This window comes from Phyllobates terribilis, unplaced genomic scaffold (assembly GCF_046119375.1).
Source record: "Phyllobates terribilis strain yellow unplaced genomic scaffold, ASM4611937v1 Scaffold_1__5_contigs__length_1240528914, whole genome shotgun sequence".
NCBI classification, from domain to species: domain Eukaryota; kingdom Metazoa; phylum Chordata; class Amphibia; order Anura; family Dendrobatidae; genus Phyllobates; species Phyllobates terribilis.
In genome coordinates, this window is record NW_027362761.1 from 1,057,671,139 (window position 1) to 1,057,694,119 (window position 22,981).

At 44.2% G+C, this 22,981-nt stretch overlaps 1 protein-coding gene across 4 annotated transcripts in view; it reads right to left on the reverse strand.

The window, feature by feature from the left end:
* Positions 1-376: 376 nt before the first annotated feature.
* SLC7A2 (solute carrier family 7 member 2) overlaps positions 377-22,981 on the reverse strand; it is a 155,156-nt gene continuing 132,551 nt past the window's right edge. For 3 of the 4 annotated variants that reach the window (XM_073645400.1, XM_073645401.1, XM_073645403.1), the window contains 3 exons: positions 21,661-21,827; positions 20,214-20,322; positions 377-3,155 (listed from right to left, as the gene is read on the reverse strand). In XM_073645400.1, coding sequence (XP_073501501.1) covers positions 2,953-3,155; positions 20,214-20,322; positions 21,661-21,827 — 479 coding nt within the window. In that variant the 3' untranslated portion in view covers positions 377-2,952. The remainder of the gene's footprint in view (positions 3,156-20,213; positions 20,323-21,660; positions 21,828-22,981) is intronic. The other variant, XM_073645402.1, reaches the window with a different exon arrangement.

Genomic DNA, 22,981 nt, shown 5'->3' on the forward strand with positions numbered 1-22,981 from the left:
ATGTCGCGTTTGGGAAATGTGGGAGAGGGACATTTCCAGAGCCCACTGAGGCCAGTGATGGGCTGCAGTGGTCACATAATTGTACAGTAAGTGACTATTGCAGCCGAACTAAACAGAGACCAGCAGGGATCACTGAAGCAGTGAGATTTGCTTCTTTTTGTATGTTAATATACTGTATAGTACCAGTGTTACGCATTTTTGAAACCTGGACAATCCCTTTGAGTGTGAATGGTTCATTTAAATTTTAGATAGAAATGTTTTAGCAATTTTCGCTTTTTCATCATTAGTTGCCTTTTTATAAGATGAGCAAAAATGTCAATAACAAAACTATTGGTATATTTAATATATTTATTTCTGAATTAATACTAAGACTGTACTCTATACTTTAATTAATTGCCAATACTATATGTATCAACAAAAGAAAAAAAAAGTCAAAGTAATACTTTCAATATAAGAAATAGAACAAATGTACAAATTTATACAAAAAGATAAACCCTGGTTTTTATTGTAGAAAAGCACAGCTCTTACAGCAAACTGTATAAAATACAAAATATATTGAGCTATGGACATTTTTGTAATATGATCATTAGTGCTTAGGGCCATTAGTGTAACAGTGTTAAACTATGAAAAAAAACATATTGACATATATATAACTTTAGATATATTTATAGACCATGAGATATCTATCAGCAAACTCTTCATACCTGCAGACTGATATTTACCATCAGTGTTAATTTATGGTGCTTAAATTGGACTAATTTATTTGGTAGTCTGCAAATACTTTGTAAATAATACTATTTACTGTGCAAGGTAATAAAAAAGCTAAATTAACACAATACGCTAGGACAGTATGAACAACATTAAGAAACACTTGTTTTTCTCTTACTATCAGGTAGCCCTTGACCACTGAATACATAAGGGCAAGAGTTCTTAATTCTTACAGGCCCCATGCAGCATAGACAGCTGTTGGTTAAAGGTGGTTTGGCCAATCGTTCGGCCATCGGCTATCCTTCCCGACTCCTCAATACACAGTAGTGTTCACTCTGATGCCAGACTCCATTGCCGGTGGCTTATCCCACCGAGAACAAGAGGATGGGCAGTCCGAAATCGGGCATGCCGGATCCTTATCTTTCGTGACATCATCTGTTGGGGGAGAGTTGGGAGGACTCCATAAACATTAGGTTGTTGGCCAAAGATGTCGATATCTGCTGGTATTAGTCTAATGTGTGTGGGGCCTTTAGTATCTACTACTTACATTGCTTAAAAAAATCACTGACAAAGCAGTAAGAGCCTAGCCAGTTTACAGCAACCGAAAACATAAAATCTATAACCTAATTTATACATCTGCAGGATCAGCTTGCAACATTCATGGTGCATTCAGCAGCAGCTACCACCACATGTAGCTAGAAGTGACGTACTACGTACTAAATAATATACTGCCCTTCCACGTTACATAGACTTGTAACTTACTCTCTTTCAGACAACCAGAAAGATTGTAGGACTTTCAGGAGAAGTAATGAAGATTCTGGATGCAAAAACAATCAAGTCAAAGAAAAAAATGTTCAGGAACAAGAAATATTGTAAGTTATGAACCTTAAGTGTGCATTATAGGCCAGGTTCAAAATGGCTGTCTGTTTTATGTACAAGTAATTGCATCGGTTTCATGTTGTTTTTTTTTGCTAGAACCTATAAAAATGTTTACACTATATAAAATAAAGAAATTGACTTATTAGTTAAATATTACTTTATGAACAATTACTCTGCAAAGCAAGGAATATAGAAACCATTCCAAAATGCAATACTAATGATGTCCCACAATAACACATTAGGATTCCTTACGTAAGGGAATTCTAAAATACATGCATGTCTGTCTCTTAATCTCCTGAGTACAAATAAATCTTCTAGACTTCTATATGGCCACTAAGCGTATCCCAACAGTGAATAACCCTGAGCTTTTATGGTATTGTTATAATATCTATTCTAATATATTCATTAAATTGGTGTCAAGTAGGTGGCCAGATGGCAAAAGGAATGGGGCTAGGCTAAGCAGCGGGCGGTTAACATGCTTAGAAAAATATTTACCGTGAAAGCTTTTCAGGAGAACATCTTCTTCAGAAGACCATCTCTTACCAGATTTTCAGTTCCACTTAAAGCAAATTTTTCCATCTCTGATCCTTTTACAGATACCTCATTACCAACCCTATATAAAATACGAACAACATCTATATACAATCTTAAGAAATGTGTTCTGGAGGCTGAACCTCACAGGACAATCTGACAATCTTTTATGGCTCTTCCCACAGGGATTATATGAATTGTATTAATGCTGTACGTTTATTAATAATTCTGATGCTGATCGTTTTAGTTTGCAGTAGATCTTTGCTAAACCCACGTTACATTATTTGACCATTGAGCACCAAGAACCAATGCAATGATGGTGATCATCCATGTTATTTTAAGACACTATGTCCTTCAAGAAGCTCTCCCAAGAAGTAGCCTCTGATCTTATGACTGCCTATGGTTATCCAGAAAATGAAATGGATTAACTGTAAATTGTGTTTAAGTGAAAATAAAAAGTAATTCAGGAATGTGGCCTATTGACCAATTGACAAAACAAAAGTTTCATGTTGAGGTTTGGGTTGGATATTTCACGCTAGGTGTGACCACTGAGAAGCATACACATCTTAAGACATTTAGATACAAAATACAGCAATTTAGCAGCAAGGCCTCAAACATCTCTCAATTTTTTAGGAGACAAAGAAATTCTAGAAAGTTTTTGGGAGAATACATGGATCCATACAGCAGAGCTTATCTTATTCTGATCTTCTGACATGTCATAACATTGCGCACAGTACGTTTAATTTCACATACTGAATAACATAACCTATAACAGGTACAATGTGCGGCTTGAATGAATGACGCATCTTACAGCTTCTCATATTGCAGGGAACACTAGCATTCACTTGTCCTTTCATGCAAAATAAAATGATCACTTTCTTTAGCATTTTCTTCTTCATTTTCCTTTCCGGGTATTTTCTCATCAATTCCACTGTTGTCTGAGTCACCATCATCATCATCTTCCTCATCTTTTTTATGCTTTTTGGTTTGACCTTCCACACTATTTCTTATGCCATAAGCAAAATAAATCAGGAAGCCTTCAAAGCAAGAGAAAAATTAAAATTTTGTGTAAAATATGTTGTAAAACAAAAATCTGTATTTACATGTGCACATAAAGATACACTCTCAAAATTTAAATTGCAACATCACAAAGTAAAAGTCTTGAAATTATGGAAATCAAAGAAGCTATAAACATGTTTATGATGCAAATGATAAAAAAATGGAGACAAAATTTTCAAAACATCTCAACTTATTCAATATCAAGTATGAGCGCCAAGGACCGACTGCACTTCCACCCCTTGGCTTACTATCAATTGTCTGAGGACTGTTCTGCCACACTGAATGCACTTCACAAATCATCAAGATCTGCTGCTGGCAGCTCCCTTTGCAACTGTTGACCAATGACGTCCCAGATTTTTTGGATGACTCTGTTTCCATAGTCAGCATAGGGGTAATTAATTATAATCACTAATTGCCCTGCGGTGTGGGGGGCAAATAAAGGTCCCGTAACTAAAGACCGTTAGATAAAATATAACTCTTAATTATGATTGTTCCAATATTAATAAAGACACTGCACCCATTAACCCCTTCACCACCTTTGACGTACATGTAAGTCAAAGTTAGTGTCCCTGCCTTTGATGCGGGCTCGCCTGCTGAGCCCACATCTTTCCCCGCACTTGATGGCTGATTAAATCAGCCATCAAGTGCCTTTAACAGCCACAGGTAGAGCAGCACTCCACCCGCGGCTGTTAACCAGCTAAATCCTGCTGTCAATCACTGACAGCAGGATTTACCACATGCCGGCCAGAAGTGCATCACAAATCCCGCTCGTCGGCGCCCCTGTCACATGATCGCAGGGTGCCAATGGGTTGTCATGACAGCCAGGGGTCATAGATGCTTGCCTGAAGCATTGCTATGTATAGTACAAGCAATCGAATGACTGCAGCTTTAAGTCTCCTAAAGAGACTATTAAAGACAGTAAAAAAAAAGTTTTTAAAAATGTGAAAAAATGTTTTAAAAACCCCCACAAAAGTTCAAATCACCCTCCTTTTCCCCCATTAAAAATAAAACAATTAAGAAAACTTTGATCTATCAAGATATAACGTAAACTAATCCAATTGGTAAACAGCGTAATAAGAAAAAAAATCAAAACGTCAAAATTAAGTTGTTTGGACTCTGCAACATAGCAATTAACTGCAATAAGAGGCGATCTAAACATCGTATCTACCCCCAAATGATGTCAATAAAAACGTCAGCTAAGGGCACGAAAAATAAGCCCTCACACAACCCCAGATCCCAAAAAATGAAAACATTACAGGCCTTAGAAAATGGAGACAAAAACTTTTGTAAAAAAAAAAAAAAAAAAAAGTCCGAATTTTTTTTCACAGTCCAAATAAAAAAAAATAAAATATATATTATATATTATATATATATATATATATATATATATATATATATATATATATATATATATATATATATATATATATATATATATATATATATATATATATATATATATATATATGTTTGTTTTCTGTGCACTCGTACTGAATTGGGGAATCAATCATATTACCAGATCAGTTTTACCATGTAGTGAATATAAATGAAAAAAATAAATAATTGTAGAAATGCATTTTATTTTTGCAATTTTAATGCACTTGGAATTTTTCCCACTTTCCAGTACAGGATATGCTAAAATAAATGGTGTCGTTCAAAAGTACAACTTGTCAAGCAAAAAAGAAGTGGCACATTTGGGATGTTATCAGCAATGCAAATAGAAATTCCAAAACGTGTAAATGTATGTATTGTTGCTGATGGCGCTCATACATGATGCTGAATAAATCGAAATGCTTTGTAAATTTTATTTTATTTCCATTTTTTCATCATTTGCAAATCATTAACATGTCTATTGAACCTGTAGATTCCATAATTCCATGACTTTCTTCTCAGTGCTGCAATTTCAATGTTGAGGAGTGTATAAGGTGTAATGAAGAAGCGTATAATCAGGGGTGGATTAAGAGTAGCAAGGGCCCCGGGCAGTTTAGAAGGCGCGGCCCCCCTCCCCCCCACACACACACACACACACACCTGATGCATCACATGTCACATGATCCCCTGTGATAGATCATGTGATAGTTCACGTGAAAATTAATTTGGCCCAATATTAATATATTAATTATAATAATTTTTTTTAGACTGTGTGCCCACTATGCGCTTTTTAAGGGTTTTCGCCGTCATTGACTTGCATTGGAACGCATGGAATCCGCATCACTGCATCTGTACATGTGGATTCCATGCGTTTCAATGTGCGGATGGTACCTGGGTCTGGAGAAGTGGAGACTCTCCTCCAGACCCGGGTACCATAGAACCTGTAAAAAAAAAAGAATAAAATAAAAAATAAATATTATAATAAATATTATACTTACCTTCTGATGGCCAACGGTGTCTTTATCCGTTGCGTCCTGGCTTGCCGGCAGCTCGCGGTAGACTAAAGGACCTGTGGTGACGTCATTTAGTCATGTGACGGGTCACGCGACCGCTGACGTCGGCAGGCCATCAGAAGGTAAGTATATATTTAATTTTTACCATTCTTTTACGGTCACATTATATAAATCCATGCCGGTTGCATGCATTTATACAGTGTGACCAAGTTGTCAAGTACTTTTCCAAGTGATGCTAAAATCACTTGGAAAGCGCTTGACAACCCGCATGCGGAAATGCATGGGAAGAACGCTTCACATCCGCATGTCCCTGGCAGGAAAAACAAATGTACAATCCGCATGCGTTTTTTCTGCCAGGGAGATGCAGAAACGCTAAAAAAAAATACGGTGCATTTCTGCATAGTGGGCACATAGCCTTACATTAATTGTATGACTTAATACTGAGCACACGTAGCCATCTATACACGGCGGGAGGCCGCACGGTGCCATCTATACACGGCGGGAGGCCGCACGGTGCCATCTATACACGGCGGGAAGCCGCACGGTGCCATCTATACACGGTGGGAGGCCGCACGGTGCCATCTATACACGGCGGGAGGCCGCACGGTGCCATCTATACACGGCGGGAGGCCACACGGTGCCATCTATACACGGCGGGAGGCCGCACGGTGCCATCTATACACAGCGGGATGCCGCACGTAGCCATCTATATACAGCGGCAGGCCGCACGGCGCCATCTATACACAGCAGGAGGCCACACGTAGCTATCTATACACAGCAGGAGGCGACACGTAGCCATCTATACACAGCGGGAGGCCGCACGCAGTCACGCACACACACACAAACATATACACACATATACATACACGCATAAACACATTTGAAACACAAAAATGCATATAAACAGACATCACATAATGATATCTGCCTGCATACACACACACACACCATCCCCCGGCTCGGTTCCAGTCCTCCAGCTCCTCTCCGGTGCAGCAGTGCAGCGCGCACTGCGTGACGTCACACTAGCAGACATGGCCGTGCACAGGACTGTGTCTCCAAGCTGTGACGCGGCCGGGCCAGCACACAGGGAAGTTAACAGGTGCAGTGCTGGCCCGGCCGAAGAAGAAGCAGCGGCCGTGCGCCGCTGCTGGGGGAGCGGTCTGGGGGCCCCCCCGCCTCTGACTGCCGGTAAGTGCCGCACATATTATAATGAGGGCAATCTGGTCATGGACCCCCCGGAGCCCCGTTAGGTGTCATAAATAACAATAGAATTAAATCTAAGAGTACACTCACTGACGTATTTTGACTAAGAATTGTAAATTCTTAATATTCCAGGATCCTGTGATACTTCTAAAATATTCCTTCACAATATATTAAAGGAATTGTGCCAATCATGGCTCAGTGGTTAGCACTGCAGCCTTGCAGCGCTGGGGTCCTGGCTTCAAATCCCACCAAGGACACCATCTGCAAGGAGTTTGTATGTTTTCCCTGTGTTTGTGTGGGTTTATTCCAGGTTCTCCTGTTTCCTCCCACACTCCAAAGACATACTGATAAGGGATAATCTAAATTCCCTATGGGGACAGTGCCGATATTGTCTGTAAAGTGCTATGGAATTAATGGTGCCATATAAGTGAGTAAAAAAAATAAATCAACCTATAGTTTAAATCAGGTTTATATATTAAAGGGAACCTGTCACGTCAATTTTTTTTTTTCTTGAGAGCCCGAGAGCTTGCGCTTAAAAAAGTGACAAGTGTCACAAAAAAGTGCACTAGGATACAGTCAATCGTAGCCTTCTCCAACAGGAGAAAGGTATATTGGGGGCCTATCCCTGTCCCTCCGAACCAGAAGGCCACAGCGATGGTCAGAAACTAGCAGCCTCCCATATCTGAATCCAAAAAAGACCCAATCTTGCTCCCAGCATCTGCCTGGGCTCCCGCCCAAGCAAATCTATGAGCCAGGAGAAGAGTGCCAGGGGTCAGGAAAGAGCGGAATCTAATGGCCACACACTCCCACCTAGACCCATCAGAAATTAACCATAAAGGAAAAGCATCCTGATAAATCCTAGCAACAAAAAACACACACGCAAAAGGGTGACACAAAGTGAAAAACAATTAATTAAATAATGAAGGTGTTTCTAATGTAATACTAGCCAGACCTTCAACCGGTAATTTAAAAATCCCCCATCCAAGCCAAAAGGCCGGAAAAGGGTGGGTTTTCAAAAAGAATGAAAGGGTGAAGTGCCATACAAATGTGCCAAAACTCATGTGGGTTACCCACACCCAGTGAGTTAAGGCACCCCAGGGTCACTTCCCACCTCAGGCTCTCAAAAGTACATGACCTAATGGCTTCGATCCTGGATGGCTAGGGTTTCCACTGGGTCACTATATAAGCCACCTGGTATAATGTATCAATCTACTAGGGCAGCCCAGGCCAAAGCCACCTTTTCAAACAATACTACATTTGATCTTAGTCAAAAGGCCGAGAAGTCGAAATGGAAGAGCAGGCAATTTTTTTACTTCATACCTGACACAAAGATAGCAGTTCTTCACCAAAAAGACCAAACAGCCTAGATTTAACCTGAACACCCATAAAAATACAGCTGGCCATATAAAAGTGGATAAATGATATCCTTCCTAACCTAATATTTACACCAGGATCATCTGATAGTAAAGGCAGGAGATCACAGACAGAAACAAGAGCTCAATAAATCCTAAAAGAAGAAGGAAATACCACAAATTTCAATTAAAGTATACCTGAAATACCTCAATCTTAGAACAGAAACCACAAAAAAAAAAATGTATAAATATGGGACCATAACCATTTTATTAGTCAAAAATAACAAAAAAAATTAAACAAAACACAAGCCAACAGACAGATTAAAACACATAATAAAAACAGGAGCAGCTCGGGAGGGGGGAGGAGTATGTCCCCAAGAATTTGTACAGATATGCAATATATAAACCCTCTCTTTAAAATGGATGTTGCCAAAAAAGATAGAATTCATAAACATCATATCATATATATATTTTTTATATATATATATACATACATACATACATACATACATACATACATACATACATACATACACACACACAGTGCCTACAAGTAGTATTCAACCCCCTGCAGATTTAGCTGGTTGACACATGCGGAATTAACTTGGCATTGTGACATTTGTACTGTAGATCAGCCTGGAAGTGGGAAATGCACTGCAGCAAATTTTTTTTTTTTTTTATTATTTTTTTTTAAAAACGTTAAAAGTTAATCAGAGTGTCATTTATTATTCAACCCCTCAAACCACAAGAATTCTGTTTGGTCCCCCTAAAGTATTAAGAAGTAGTTCAGGCACCAAGAATAATGAGCTTCACATGTGTGGATTAAAGATCTCTTTTGGCAGCCTTTTCTGACTATTTAAGACCCTCCCCAAACTTGTGAACAGCACTCAGACATGGTCAACATGGGAAAGACAAAGGAGCATTCCAAGGCCATCAGAGACAAGATCGTGGAGGGTCACAAGGCTGGCAAGGGGTACAAAACCCTTTCCAATGAGTTGGGCCTACCTGTCTCCACTGTTGGGAGCATCATCCGTAAGTGGAAGGCTTATGGAACTACTGTTAGCCTTCCACGGCCTGGACAGCCTTTGAAAGTGTCCTCCCGTGCCGAGGCCAAGCTTGTCCGAAGAGTCAAGGCTAACCCAAGGACAACAAGGAAGGAGCTCCGGGAAGATCTCATGGCAGTGGGGACATTGGTTTCAGTCAATACCATAAGTAACGTACTCCACCGCAATGGTCTCCGTTCCAGACGAGCCCGTAAGGTACCTTTACTATCAAAGCGTCATGTCAAGGCTCGTCTACAGTTTGCTCATGATCACTTGGAGGACTCAGACAGACTGGTTCAAGGTTCTATGGTCTGATGAGACCAAGATCGAGATCTTTGGTGCCAACCACACACGTGACGTTTGGAGACTGGATGGCACTGCATACGACCCCAAGAATACCATCCCTACAGTCAAGCATGGTGGTGGCAGCATCATGCTGTGGGGCTGTTTCTCAGCCAAGGGGCCTGGCCATCTGGTCCGCATCCATGGGAAGATGGATAGCACGGTCTACCTGGAGATTTTGGCCAAGAACCTCCGCTCCTCCATCAAGGATCTTAAGATGGGTCGTAATTTCATCTTCCAACAAGACAACGACCCAAAGCACACAGCCAAGAAAACCAAGGCCTGGTTCAAGAGGGAAAAAGTCAAGGTGTTGGAGTGGCCTAGTCAGTCTCCTGACCTTAACCCAATTGAAAACTTGTGGAAGGAGCTCAAGAATAAAGTCCACATGAGACACCCAAAGAACCTAGATAACTTGGAGAAGATCTGCATGGAGGAGTGGGCCAAGATAACTCCACAGACCTGTGCCGGCCTGATCAGGTCTTATAAAAGACGATTATTAGCTGTAATTGCAAACAAGGGTTATTCCACAAAATATTAAACATAGGGGTTGTATAATAATTGACCCACACTTTTATGTTTAAAATTTAATAAAATTCAACTGAGCAACATAACTTTTTGGTTTGTAAGATTTAAGCTTCTGTTCATAAAACCTACTCTCGTTTGCAGTTTGAAGGCTCTAACTTATTTGCATCTTATCAAACCAGATAAATCTGCAGGGGGTTGAATACTACTTGTAGGCACTGTATATATATATATATATATATATATATATATATATATATATATATATATATATATATATATATATATATATATATATATATATATATAACTGCATATCCAGTACAGACCGAAAGTTTGGACGCACCTTCTCATTTTAAGATTTTTCTGTATTTTCATGACTATGAAAATTGCACATTCATACATGTGGAATTATATACATAACAAAAAAGTGTGAAACAACTGAAAATATGTCTTATATTCTAAGTTCTTCAAAGTAGACACCTTTTGCTTTGATGACTGCTTTGCACACTCCTGGCATTCTCTTGATGAGCTTCAAGAGGTAGTCACTGGAAATGGTCTTCCAACAATCTTGAAGGAGTTCCCAGAGATGCTTAGCACTTGTTGGCCCTTTTGCCTTCACTCAGCGGTTCAGCTCACTCCAAACCATCTCGATTGGGTTCAGGTCTGGTGACTGTGGAGGCCAGGTCATCTGGCATAGCACCCCATCACTCTGCCTCTTGGTCAAATAGCCCTTACACAGCCTGGAGGTGTGTTTGGGGTCATTGTCCTGTTGAAAAATAAATGATGGTCCAACTAAACGCAAACCGGATGGAATAGCATGCCGCTGCAAGATGCTGTGGTAGCCATGCTGGTTCAGTATGCCTTCAATTTTGAATAAATCCCCAACAGTGTCACCAGCAAAGCACCCTCACACCATCACACCTCCTCCTCCATGCTTCACGGTGGGAACCAGGCATGTAGAGTCCATCCGTTCACCTTTTCTGTGTCGCACAAAGACACGGTGGTTGGAACCAAAGATCTCAAATTTGGACTCATCAGACCAAAGCACAGATTTCCACTGGTCTAATGTCCATTCCTTGTGTTCTGAAGCCCAAACAAGTCTCTTCTGCTTGTTGCCTGTCCTTAGCAGTGGTTTCCTAGCAGCTATTTTACCATGAAGGCCTGCAGCACAAAGTCTCCTCTTAACAGTTGTTGAAGAGATGTATCTGCTGCTAGATCTCTGTGTGGCATTGACCTAGTTTCTAATCTGAGCTGCTGTTAACCTGCGATTTCTGAGGCTGGTGACTCGGATAAACTTATCCTCAGAAGCAGAGGTGACTCTTGGTCTTCCTTTCCTGGGGCGGTCCTCATGCGAGCCAGTTTCTTTGTAGCGCTTGATGGTTTTTGCAACTGCACTTGGGGACACTTTCAAAGTTTGCCCAATTTTTCGGACTGAATGACCTTCATCTCTTAAAGTAATGATGGCCACTCATTTTTCTTTACTTAGAATTTGTATTATGGCAAGAAAAAAGCAGCTAACAGTCTATTCAGTAGGACTATCAGCTGTGTATCCCACAGACTTCTGCACAACACAACTGATGGTCCCAACCCCATTTATAAGGCAAGAAATCCCACTTATTAAACCTGACAGGGCACACCTGTGAAGTGAAAACCATTTCCGGTGACTACTGTAGCGTCGGCGTCCATGCCTCCTGCTAGGCAGGGACGCTGTTCCCCTCACCTCTCCGCTCCGTGCCCGGCGTCTTCCTCCCGCTCTGCTGGCAGCGCGCGCTGCTTCCCGGCCACTGTGCTTAGGGAGCGCGCGCGCTCCCCCGCTCTTAAAGGGGCCGCGCGCGCCGTCCTAAGGAGTCCCCGGCCAATGGCCGGAGGACCTCACCATATATAAGGCACCTCCGACAAAATGGAGGTGCCCGAGCAATGTTGTTGCATAGCCTATCACTCTACTTCAGCCCTCAGGTCCCGTTGCCAGATACCTGCCAGTTACCTGCCTGTTACTTGTCTATCTACTTGCATTCCTGCGGTCCGACAGTCTGCCTACCAGCCCTGCCAGTCTGTCTATAGATCTGATTGCCCGCTCACCTGGGAGCGCTCATCTGCTACCTGCCTGCTAGCCTACCTGGAGGCTCTGCCGTCACGTGCTGTGACCACCTGCCTGTCCAGAGACTCTTACCCGCTCACCTGGGAGCGTCCGCCTGTTACCTGCCTGCTAGCCTACCTGGAGGCTCTGCCGTCACGTGCTGTGACCACCTGCCTGTCCAGAGACTCTTACCCGCTCACCTGGGAGCGTTCGCCTGCTACCTGCCTGCTAGCCTACCTGGAGGCCCTGCCGTCACCTGCTGTGACCACCTGCCTGTCCAGAGACTTTTGCCCGCTCACCTGGGAGCGTCCACCTGCTACCTGCCTGCTAGTCTACCTGGAGGCTTAGCAATCACTTGCTGTGACCACCTGCCTGTCCAGAGACTCTTGCCCGCTCACCTGGGAGCGTCCACCTGCTAGCCTATCTGGAGGTTTAGCCGTCACTTGCCGTGACCACCCGCCTGTCAGAGACTGTCGCCGTCACTTGCCGTGACCTCCTGCCCTTCTACCCAGAGACTGTCCCCGTCACTTGCCGTGACCTCCTGCCCTTCTACCCAGAGACTGTCCCCGTCACTTGCCATGACTACCTGCCCACCTACCCTGGGAGCCACCTGCTTCCTTACAAGGACTGCCCCTTTGTATCGTTGCTCAGAGGTTCCACCTCCCAGACTCGTTACAGTTTTCTCGGGCCATGGAACCCGGTGGCACCCAAGCTCCCTCGCTCTCGGACTTGTGTCATGAACTTTCCCGTCAGAGGTCCCAACAGGAGTCCATCCTGAGTCATGTGCGTAGTGTTATCTCCCGCCTGGACACATTGTCTACCTCTTCGGGAGCTGCCTCCATACGCACACTTACTACCCCGGCACCGACGCGGGCCCATCAACACCATGGCATCCCTTCCCGGTCCCCGCCTCTCCGCTCCTCCTCGTTTTGGCGGAGATCCCAGCCAGGCACGGGGCTTCATTAACCAGTGCACTCTGCACTTCGAACTGTTGGCACACCAGTTTTCCACCGACCGAGCCAAAGTAGCCTTCATCATGTCCCATCTCACGGGAGAGGCACTGGCTTGGCTAAATCCTCTATGGGAGAGAGGAGACCCCCTGGTGTCCAACCTGCCAGCCTTTCTCACAGCTTTCCGGAAAGTCTTCGACGAACCAGGACGGAAGACCTCATCCGCATCATCTCTGCTACGCCTCCGTCAAGGAAATCTCACCATGGGCCAATATGCCATACGGTTCCGTACCCTTGCTTCGGAGCTGGCCTGGGATAACGACGCCCTGCTGTCTGTCTTTTGGGAGGGTCTGTCCGGCCGTATTAAAGATGAACTCGCCGGTCGGGACATTCCTACCACTCTCGACGACTTAATAACTCTTGCCACCCGGATAGACATCCGGTTCCAGGAGCGCGCCAAAGAGGTCACCCGTGAGAGGAGGTTTCCACGTCTAGCCCCTACCTTCCAGAAACCTGTCACTTCTCCCGTTACTCCCCAGGTGCACTCACCCGAGCCTATGCAGGTCGACCAGACCAAGATGGTCAAGACCCGTCAAGAGTTACGCCGAGCCGAGGGGAGCTGCTTCTACTGTGGCAGTAAGGAGCACCGGATCCGTTCCTGCCCGGAGAGGTCGGGAAACGCCTGTGTCTAGGATCGCTCAGAGAGGTCGTCCTAGAAAAGAGTAAACCCTCTCCATCTCTGTTGCGGTCAGTCTCTATCATCTGTGGGGAGAACCGTTATTTTGAACTAGCCCAACTTGAATCTGGAGCTGCCGGAAATCTCATTTCTCAGTCCCTGGTAGAGAAATACCGCATTCCCACCAAACCTCTAGCTGTACCCTTGTCTGTCGCTGCCGTAGATGGGGGGTCTCTTACCACATCCCATCCAACTCATCACCGAATCCATAACCCTGCAGGTGGGAATGCTGCACTCAGAGAGCATCTTCTTTCATGTTCTGCCTGGACTCTCTCACACCCTCTTGCTAGGCCTACCTTGGCTTCAGAAACATGCACCCGTGCTTGATTGGCAGACCGGAGAAGTCCTTCGCTGGGGACAGGACTGCCATAAGACTTGTTTAGTTCCCGTCCATCCTGTCCGTCCTTCTCCTACCCCAGCCAATCTACCTGGTCTTCCGGTTCCCTATTGGTCTTATGCGGACGTCTTTAATAAAAAGGAGGCAGAGACATTACCCCCTCATAGACCATACGACTGCCCAATCGACCTGATGCCCGGCGCTACTCCTCCCCGTGGGCGTATTTACCCTTTGTCCGCTGCTGAGACCCGGTCCATGTCTGAATACATTGAGGAGAATCTGGCCCGGGGATTTATCCGGAAATCGACCTCCCCGGCGGGAGCAGGCTTCTTCTTCGTCAAAAAGAAGGACGGCTCACTCCGTCCCTGTATAGACTATAGAGGCCTTAACCAGATCACGGTGAAGAATAAATACCCCCTTCCGCTCATTCTGGAGTTATATGACCGTCTGAGGGGGGCTAGAATCTTCACCAAGCTGGACCTCCATGGGGCGTATAACCTGGTCCGTATCCGTCAGGGGGATGAATGGAAGACGGCATTCAACACCTGGGACGGCCACTATGAATACCTGGTAATGCCCTTCGGTCTCTGTAACGCTCCCGCCGTCTTTCAAGAGTTGGTCAATGACATCTTCCGTGACCTTCTCTACTCCTGCGTGGTGGTGTACCTGGACGACATCTTGGTCTTCTCTCCGGATCTTCCCACTCACCGGAGGGACGTTCGTCAGGTCCTGCTCAGGCTCAGGCAGAATCACCTCTACGCTAAATATGAGAAGTGCCTCTTTGAGCAGACCTCGCTAACGTTTCTGGGCTACATAATCTCTCAGACCGGCCTACGAATGGATCCGGAGAAACGGTCTGCCATCCAGAAGTGGCCCCGACCAGAGGGGTTGAAGGCTATTCAGCGGTTCCTGGGCTTCGCCAACTACTACCGCCTCTTCATACCGCACTTCTCTTCCCGGACTGCCCCAATCTCTGCGCTCACCCGTAAGGGCACTAATCCCAGAGAATGGCCGCCCGAAGCAGAGGAAGCCTTTCTTTCCTTAAAACAGGCTTTCTATTCCGCCCCGGTGCTGCATCGTCCGGACGGCAACAAACAATTCTTCCTGGAAGTGGACGCCTCCTCCTCTGGAGCCGGAGCGGTACTTACCCAAAAGTCGTCTTCCGGAAGAATGGTAACTTGCGGCTTCTTCTCCAAACTCTTCTCTCCTTCTGAGCGCAATTATTCTATAGGAGACCGAGAGTTATTGGCCATTAAGCTGGCACTGGAGGAGTGGCGTTACCTGCTCGAGGGGGCTCTTCACCCGGTAATTATTTACACGGACCACAAGAACTTGGCTTACCTCCAGAGCGCCCAGAGACTTAACCCGCGCCAAGCCCGGTGGTCCCTGTTTTTTGCCCGCTTTGATTTCGTTCTACATTTTCGCCCGGCAGACAAAAACATCAAAGCTGACGCCTTGTCCCGATCCTTCCTGGTGTCTGATCTAGAGGAGGAGCCTAAGCACATCATTGATCCCGCCAGAGTAATGCAGGTGGCCCCCGTGAATCTAAATCGTCTCCCTCCCGGTAAGACGTTCGTAACAGTATCTGATCGGAAGAAGATCCTACACTGGGGGTCACTCGTCTAAGCTAGCTGGCCACGCCGGTCAGAAAAAGACCCTCCAGCTTATTTCCCGGCATTACTGGTGGCCTACCCTGCACAAGGACGTAATAGACTTTGTTTCAGCCTGTGTGTCCTGCGCCCGCAACAAGGTTCCGAGACATCTGCCAGCCGGTCGCCTCCTTCCTCTTCCAGTACCTGCTGTCCCGTGGCAGCATATAGCTATGGACTTTATAACGGACCTCCCTGTCTCTGCCGGTTGTACGGTCATATGGGTGGTCGCTGACCGCTTTTCCAAGATGGCTCACTTCATTCCCCTGCCGGGTCTCCCGTCTGCACCCGAGCTGGCTAAAGACTTTATCCGCCACATCTTCCGTCTCCATGGCCTGCCCCTCCACATCGTGTCGGATCGTGGGGTTCAGTTCACCTCACGCTTCTGGAGAGCCACATGTAAGCTACTGGACGTCACCCTGGACTTCTCCTCCGCCTACCACCCACAGTCCAATGGTCAAGTGGAGCGGATCAATCAGATCCTGACCAGTTACCTCCGGCACTTCGTTAATGCCCACCATTCGGACTGGGTGGATCTCCTACCATGGGCCGAGTTCTCTTACAATAATCACGAGAGCGAATCTTCCTCCAAATCCCCGTTTTTTGTAGTCTTCGGTCAGCATCCTCGGATCCCATTTCCCGTCTCCACCTCGGTGGACAATCCGGCTGCGGAATCTCTCGTTAGCGAATTCTCCACCATTTGGGAGAATACCCGATCCGCACTCCTTCAGTCGTCCGAGCGGATGAAAAAAACAGGCTGACAAAAAACGCCTGGATCCTCCACAATTCCGTCCTGGAGATAAAGTCTGGCTCTCGTCCAAGTATGTCCGGCTCAAGATTCCTTCCTACAAGTTAGGGCCTCGGTTCATCGGCCCACTGGAAGTTATCAAACAAATCAACCCAGTGGCCTATAAATTGAAACTCCCGGCCAACTTGCGGATCCCTAACTCCTTCCATGTATCTCTCCTCAAACCCGTGGTACTTAACTCTTTTTCCAAGTCTACAGGTACGCCTCCTGCTCCGGTTTCCGCTGAAAACGAGTTTGAGGTAGAGAACATTCTGGCCACCAAAAGGGTAAGAGGAAAGACCTTTTTTCTAGTGGATTGGAAGGGGTTTGGTCCTGAGGAGAGAACGTGGGAGCCCTGGGAGAACATCCATGCCCCTCTCATCCTTGATAAATTTCTGTCTGGCCTAAAAAAGGGGGGGCACTGTAGCCTCGGCGTCCCTGCCTCCTGCTAGGCAGGGACGCTGTTCCCCTCACCTCTCCGCTCCGTGCCCGACGTCTTCCTCCCGCTCTGCTGGCAGCGCGCGCGCTGCTTCCCGGCCACTGCGCTTAGGGCGCGCGCGCGCGCGCTCCCCCTCTCTTAAAGGGGCCGCGCGCGTCGTCCTAAGGAGTCCCCGGCCAATGGCCGGAGGACCTCACCATATATAAGGCACCTCCTCCAAAATGGAGGTGCCCGAGCAATGTTGTTGCATAGCCTGTCACTCTGCTTCAGCCCTCAGGTCCCGTTACCAGATACCTGCCAGTTACCTGCCAGAATCCTGCTTGATACCTGCCTGTTACTTGTCTAGCTACTTGCATTCCTGCGGTCCGACAGTCTGCCTACCAGCCCTGCCAGTCTGTCTATGGATCTGATTGCCCGCTCACCTGGGAGCACTCATCTGCTACCTGCCTGCTAGCCTACCTGGAGGCTCTGCCGTCACGTGCTGTGACCACCTGCCTGTCCAGAGGCTCTTACCCGCTCACCTGGGAGCACTCATCTGCTACCTGCCTGCTAGCCTACCTGGAGGCTCTGCCGTCACGTGCTGTGACCACCTGCCTGTCCAGAGACTCTTACCCGCTCACCTGGGAGCGTCCGCCTGCTACCTGCCTGCTAGCCTACCTGGAGGCCCTGCCGTCACCTGCTGTGACCACCTGCCTGTCCAGAGACTCTTGCCCGCTCACCTGGGAGCGTCCACCTGCTACCTGCCTGCTAGTCTACCTGGAGGCTTAGCCATCACTTGCTGTGACCACCTGCCTGTCCAGAGACTCTTGCCTGCTCACCTGGGAGCGTCCACCTGCTAGCCTATCTGGAGGCTTAGCCGTCACTTGCCGTGACACCCGCCTGTCAGAGACTGTCGCCGTCACTTGCCGTGACCTCCTGCCCTTCTACCCAGAGACTGTCCCCGTCACTTGCCGTGACTACCTGCCCGCCTACCCTGGGAGCCACCTGCTTCCTTACAAGGACTGCCCCTTTGTATCGTTGCTCAGAGGTTCCACCTCCCAGACCCGTTACAACTACCTCTTGAAGCTCATCAAAAGAATGCCAAGAGTGTGCAAAGCAGTCATCAAAGCAAAAGGTGGCTACTTTCAAGAACCTAGAATATAAGACATATTTTCAGTTGTTTCACACTTTTTTGTTAATTATATAATTCCACATGTGTTAATTCATAGTTTTGATGCCTTCAGTGTGAATGTACAATTTTCATAGTCATGAAAATACAGAAAAATCTTTAAATAAGAAGGTGTGTCCAAACTTTTGGTCTGTACTGTACCTCTAGTTTATTCAAAAGGATGTTATAAGAAATGCAATATTTAATGAGAATGAATAAATATATTTAATGAGAATGAATAAATATAAAGTGTTTGTGCAAATAAATATATACTTATTAATTATAAAGTGTATAATGCTCCAATACAAATTGTCATGCCCCCTTGACAATTTGTATTGGAGCATGAATTCTTTATATATGCATTATACACTTTATATTTAATGAGTATATATTTATTTGCACAAACACTTTATATTTATTCGTTCTCATTATTCTAATATACACTTTTTCATTAAATATTGCATATATCTTATAACATCCTTTTGAATAAAATGGAGGTATATGCAGTCACACATATATATAGATGTTTATGAATTGTATCTTTCTTTGGCAACATCCATTTTAAAGAGAGGATTTATATATTGCATATCTGTACAAATTCTTGGGGACATACCCCTCCCCCCTCCCGAGCTGTTCTGTTTTGATTATGTTTTTTCATCTGTCTGTTGGCTTGTATTTTTTTGTTTTTGAATTTTTTGTTATTTTTGACTAATAAAATATATGAATTATACCTTAAACTGTTGTGGTCCCATATTATACCTTTTTTGTGATTTCAGAAACAAGACCTCCCCTGCTTATTGCTACTCTTTACCTTTTTCTTCTGTGAGATTGTATCCCTATTTAAAAGGGGACTTTCAAGTTTCTGAAAACTCCTGTCCCCCGGCTGCAGTTTGTTTGTTTTTTAAAACAAAATGCAGCTGAGGGACAGGAGGTTCCCAAAACAGTAAGGGTATGTGCACATGGTCAGTGTTTGCTGCGGACTGGATGAAGCACACATGTGCTGCGTGCAATCCACAGCGGCCAGATGTTACAGCATAGTGGATGGGATTTATACAAATCCCATGCCCACTATGCGTCTGCAGCACACCCGCGGAAACTGACATGTGGCGCGTCTTCACAGACCGCAGCATGTCTATTTCACGGTTCAATGAACACATGCAGATTCACCTGCATGCAGCGCTTTGGACGCAGCATTAGTATGCTGCGTTCAAAGTGCTGCCAAAAAAGGATAGTGTGCACATACCCTAAAACTTCTTACCAGCAGCAGCTGCGGGAAATTGTAATGTTCTAGGTGCTGAACCCTACAATATGACTACCTGGCTAAATTATGGCAACCGCTGTATTGGCACCAGAGCTGAGGTTTCATAACTGACCCAAGCCGACCCCTGCCACTTCATAGAGTGGACAGACATGAGAAGAGCTAGTATAGGAAATGCGACACTCAACAGCCAGGATACAACGTTAAAGGGGTTGACCACTTGAGAAAATATCTCTTCAGGTGTGTGTACAATATGTGTGAAATATACATATATACAACTTATTAATATGTTTGTATTAGCAAAGGTGCCCAAAACTTTCGATATCAGCACCAGTCTAGTTCCTGGCAGCTCCACTCCCGGCTTGGAGGTGTCTCTGTGATGGAGCAGTGTGTCGTTAGTGCTGTGTGTAAAAGAGGCCGTCTGAAGGCTCGTCTAATAGCTAAGCCAGCCCCCTTCTGTGTCTATGCATCACCTGGGACAGAGAAGGGAGTTAGCTGAGCTACTGAAATAAGCTAGTCACCCAGCTTCATATAAGTCAATAGTAACAGGCCAAAACAGAACATTCTCTCCTGTGTCCATACATTGACATCAGGGCACCATTTTCAATTCACAGAAGTTGTATACATTTATATTTCATACACATCTATAGATAATTTTTTTTAAAGTGGACAAACCCATTAATATTGGAGATTTCTGAGAGCTAACGTTTTCAGCTTTTGTTTGACTAGGGACAATTTTTCATGGAAATATGAATGAATATAAAACATTGCTATGATTTCAGACAATATGATTCTGATATCACTTACCAAGTGCCATCCAAACACTAAATCTTATCCACGTGTCGCCACTCAGCTGTACCATCAAGTACACGTTTACAAGGACACTAAAGACAGGCAGTAATGGAAGTAGTGGAACCTGTAGGAAAAAAGCTAGACTAAAATGAAAGTATATGACTTGCTTCCCTAGGTGTATGCATTAATCAATTACTAACTGCCTAAAAATGAATAGTTACCAAAAGGAAGCGAAGGATAAACGATGGGAAGCCTAGAGTCACAATAAAATGGAGCTAAAACCAAACACATTGAATTGAATGAATTTATAGCAATATTCAAGCAACAGCTGTCCCATATCTATGGTCAGATTTAGGCCACGTTCGGTATTTGGTCAGTGATTTACCTCAGTATATGTAAGCCAAAACCAGAAGTGGGTGAAAGAAACACGTTACCACTTCTGTATTTATCACCCACTCCTGGTTTTGGCTGACAAATACTGAGGTAAAAAAAACTGACCAAATACTGAACGTGTGAACGTGGCCTTAGGTGCATTCACTGCGAATGCCAACTGTGTAAGGCCACGCGCACATGTTAGGTATTTAGTGAGTTTTTTACCTCAGTATTTATAAGCCCAAACCAGGAGTTGGTGATAAATACAGAAGTGGTTCCCTTGTTTCTTTCACCCACTACTGGTTTCGGCTTACAAATACTGAGGTAAAAAACTCTCAAAATACTGAATGTGTGCACATGCCTCTAACAGAAGCTTAGATGCTGCACAGTGGCATTTTAAAGGTTAGATCCGGGGAGGTTTCTAATGTCATCCATTGATCCTCTCTTTACGACCCTGGGGTGCTAATGGTGTTGTCATCATAGGAACCAAAGTTAGCCCAATGAAGCCTCATAAAAGGATATTTGGCATCATCACATCCGTAAAAGTCTAATCTTTCTAAATATAGTATTATTAAATCCATACATTAAATACCCTAAAAAGAACATAAAAACATCATAATTGCAGTTTTTTTTCGTCATTTCACTTCCTACCTAAATTTCTTTTAAAGCAGTAAAATATGAAAAAAATAAAAATATAAATTTCCAGAGCCATAGTGACTTGCAGAATCAAGTGGCCAGGTCATTTTTACCTGAAAGCGAATGCCATAAAAATGAAACCTGAGCAACAAAGGCGGAACCAAGGTGTTTTCACCATTTCCGAATGACGTTATTTCAAACTATAAATCATCCCACAGAAAAAAAAACAAACAAGCCCTAGTAGTCATATCACTGTCAGCAGAAAAATAAATAAAATGTTACGGCTCTGGTAAAAAGTGGTGGAAAAGGCAGAAAAGCCGTGGTTAAGGGTTATCTTTATCACCCCTAAATAATATGCACATCAGGTATTAAGTTATTATTTATATCTCTATATCGTCTCTTCTAACAACAGACTATAACATACACATTTCCGAGTCTACTACATAGTGGTTACCATGAAGGCGACTTTGTGCCGGTTCTGAGGTTGTCTCCAGATGATCAAGACAATCAATGAGATGAGTATGATGAATATAGTAAGAAGTGCAATACTCCATATCTCCAGATTTCCTATGGCTTCCACTGAATATGTTGTAAGGACACTCAGTGCACAAGTGATACATGCTGCAAAATAAAACAAAAAAAAATAAAAGTGAAAAGATTTTTTATTCTTATCCATATCTATCACACATGAGTAAAAAGCAAAATATGAGAAGTTTCTACATCAGTTTATGGGTGGGTGCTAGAAAGGAGAAATAATATTACTGTGTTATATAGTTTCCATATTAGAGGAGCTGTCAAGCTTGGGGATCCCCCATCTCTGATAGGTTGGTCATGCAAAAATAGCGTCTCATTACCAAGTACTTTCTGTAAAAGTGCTACAATTTAAGTTCACATATTTCCACAAAAAATCAAGTATTGAACACGTCACCAATTTTCTAAGCAAATATATTTATAAAAGGTGCTATTGACATGAAATTCTCACCAGATGTCGGTAACAACCCATCCAATCCACAGAAGCAAAGAAATCACACTATAGATGTTCATAAATTAAGTTTTGTGTAATAATGAGAAATGACACAGGGAAAAAGTATTGAACACATGAAGAAAGAGAGGCAAAAAGCCATGGATAGTCATGACACCAGCTAAAATCTATCAATAATTAGTAAGAAATCCTGCCACTTAGTGAAAAATAATTTCAGCCGGTTCAACTATAAAAAGATGTCTCATCACCAAGATGCTATACACACAAGAAACATCTCATGATGAGTAAAACCAGTGAGCTGTCTCAAGACTTTCACAACCTTATTATTGCAAAACATACTGATGGTATTGGTTACAGAAGAATTTCTAAACTACTGAAGGCTCCAGTGAGCACTGCTGGGGCCATAATCCAGAAGTGGAAAGAACATAATTTCACCATAAACCGACCATGACCAGGTGCTCCCTGCAAGATTTCAGACAGAGGAGTGAAAAGAATTATCAGAATAGTTGTCCAAGAGCCCAAGCCCACCTGTGAAGAGCTACAGAAATACCTGGAATCAGCATGTACAAATGTTTCAAAGAGAAATAAGTAATACACTCAACCTCCATGACCTGTATGCACGCTCACCACTCAAGATTCCATTGCTGACCAAAAAGCAAGTTCAAGTGCGTTTAACGTTTGCTCAACAACATTTAGACAAGCCTGTGAAGTACTGGGAGAATATAGTCTGATGAGACCAAACTTGAACTCTTTGTATGCCATAATGCACACAATGTTTGGAGGTTAAAAGGCA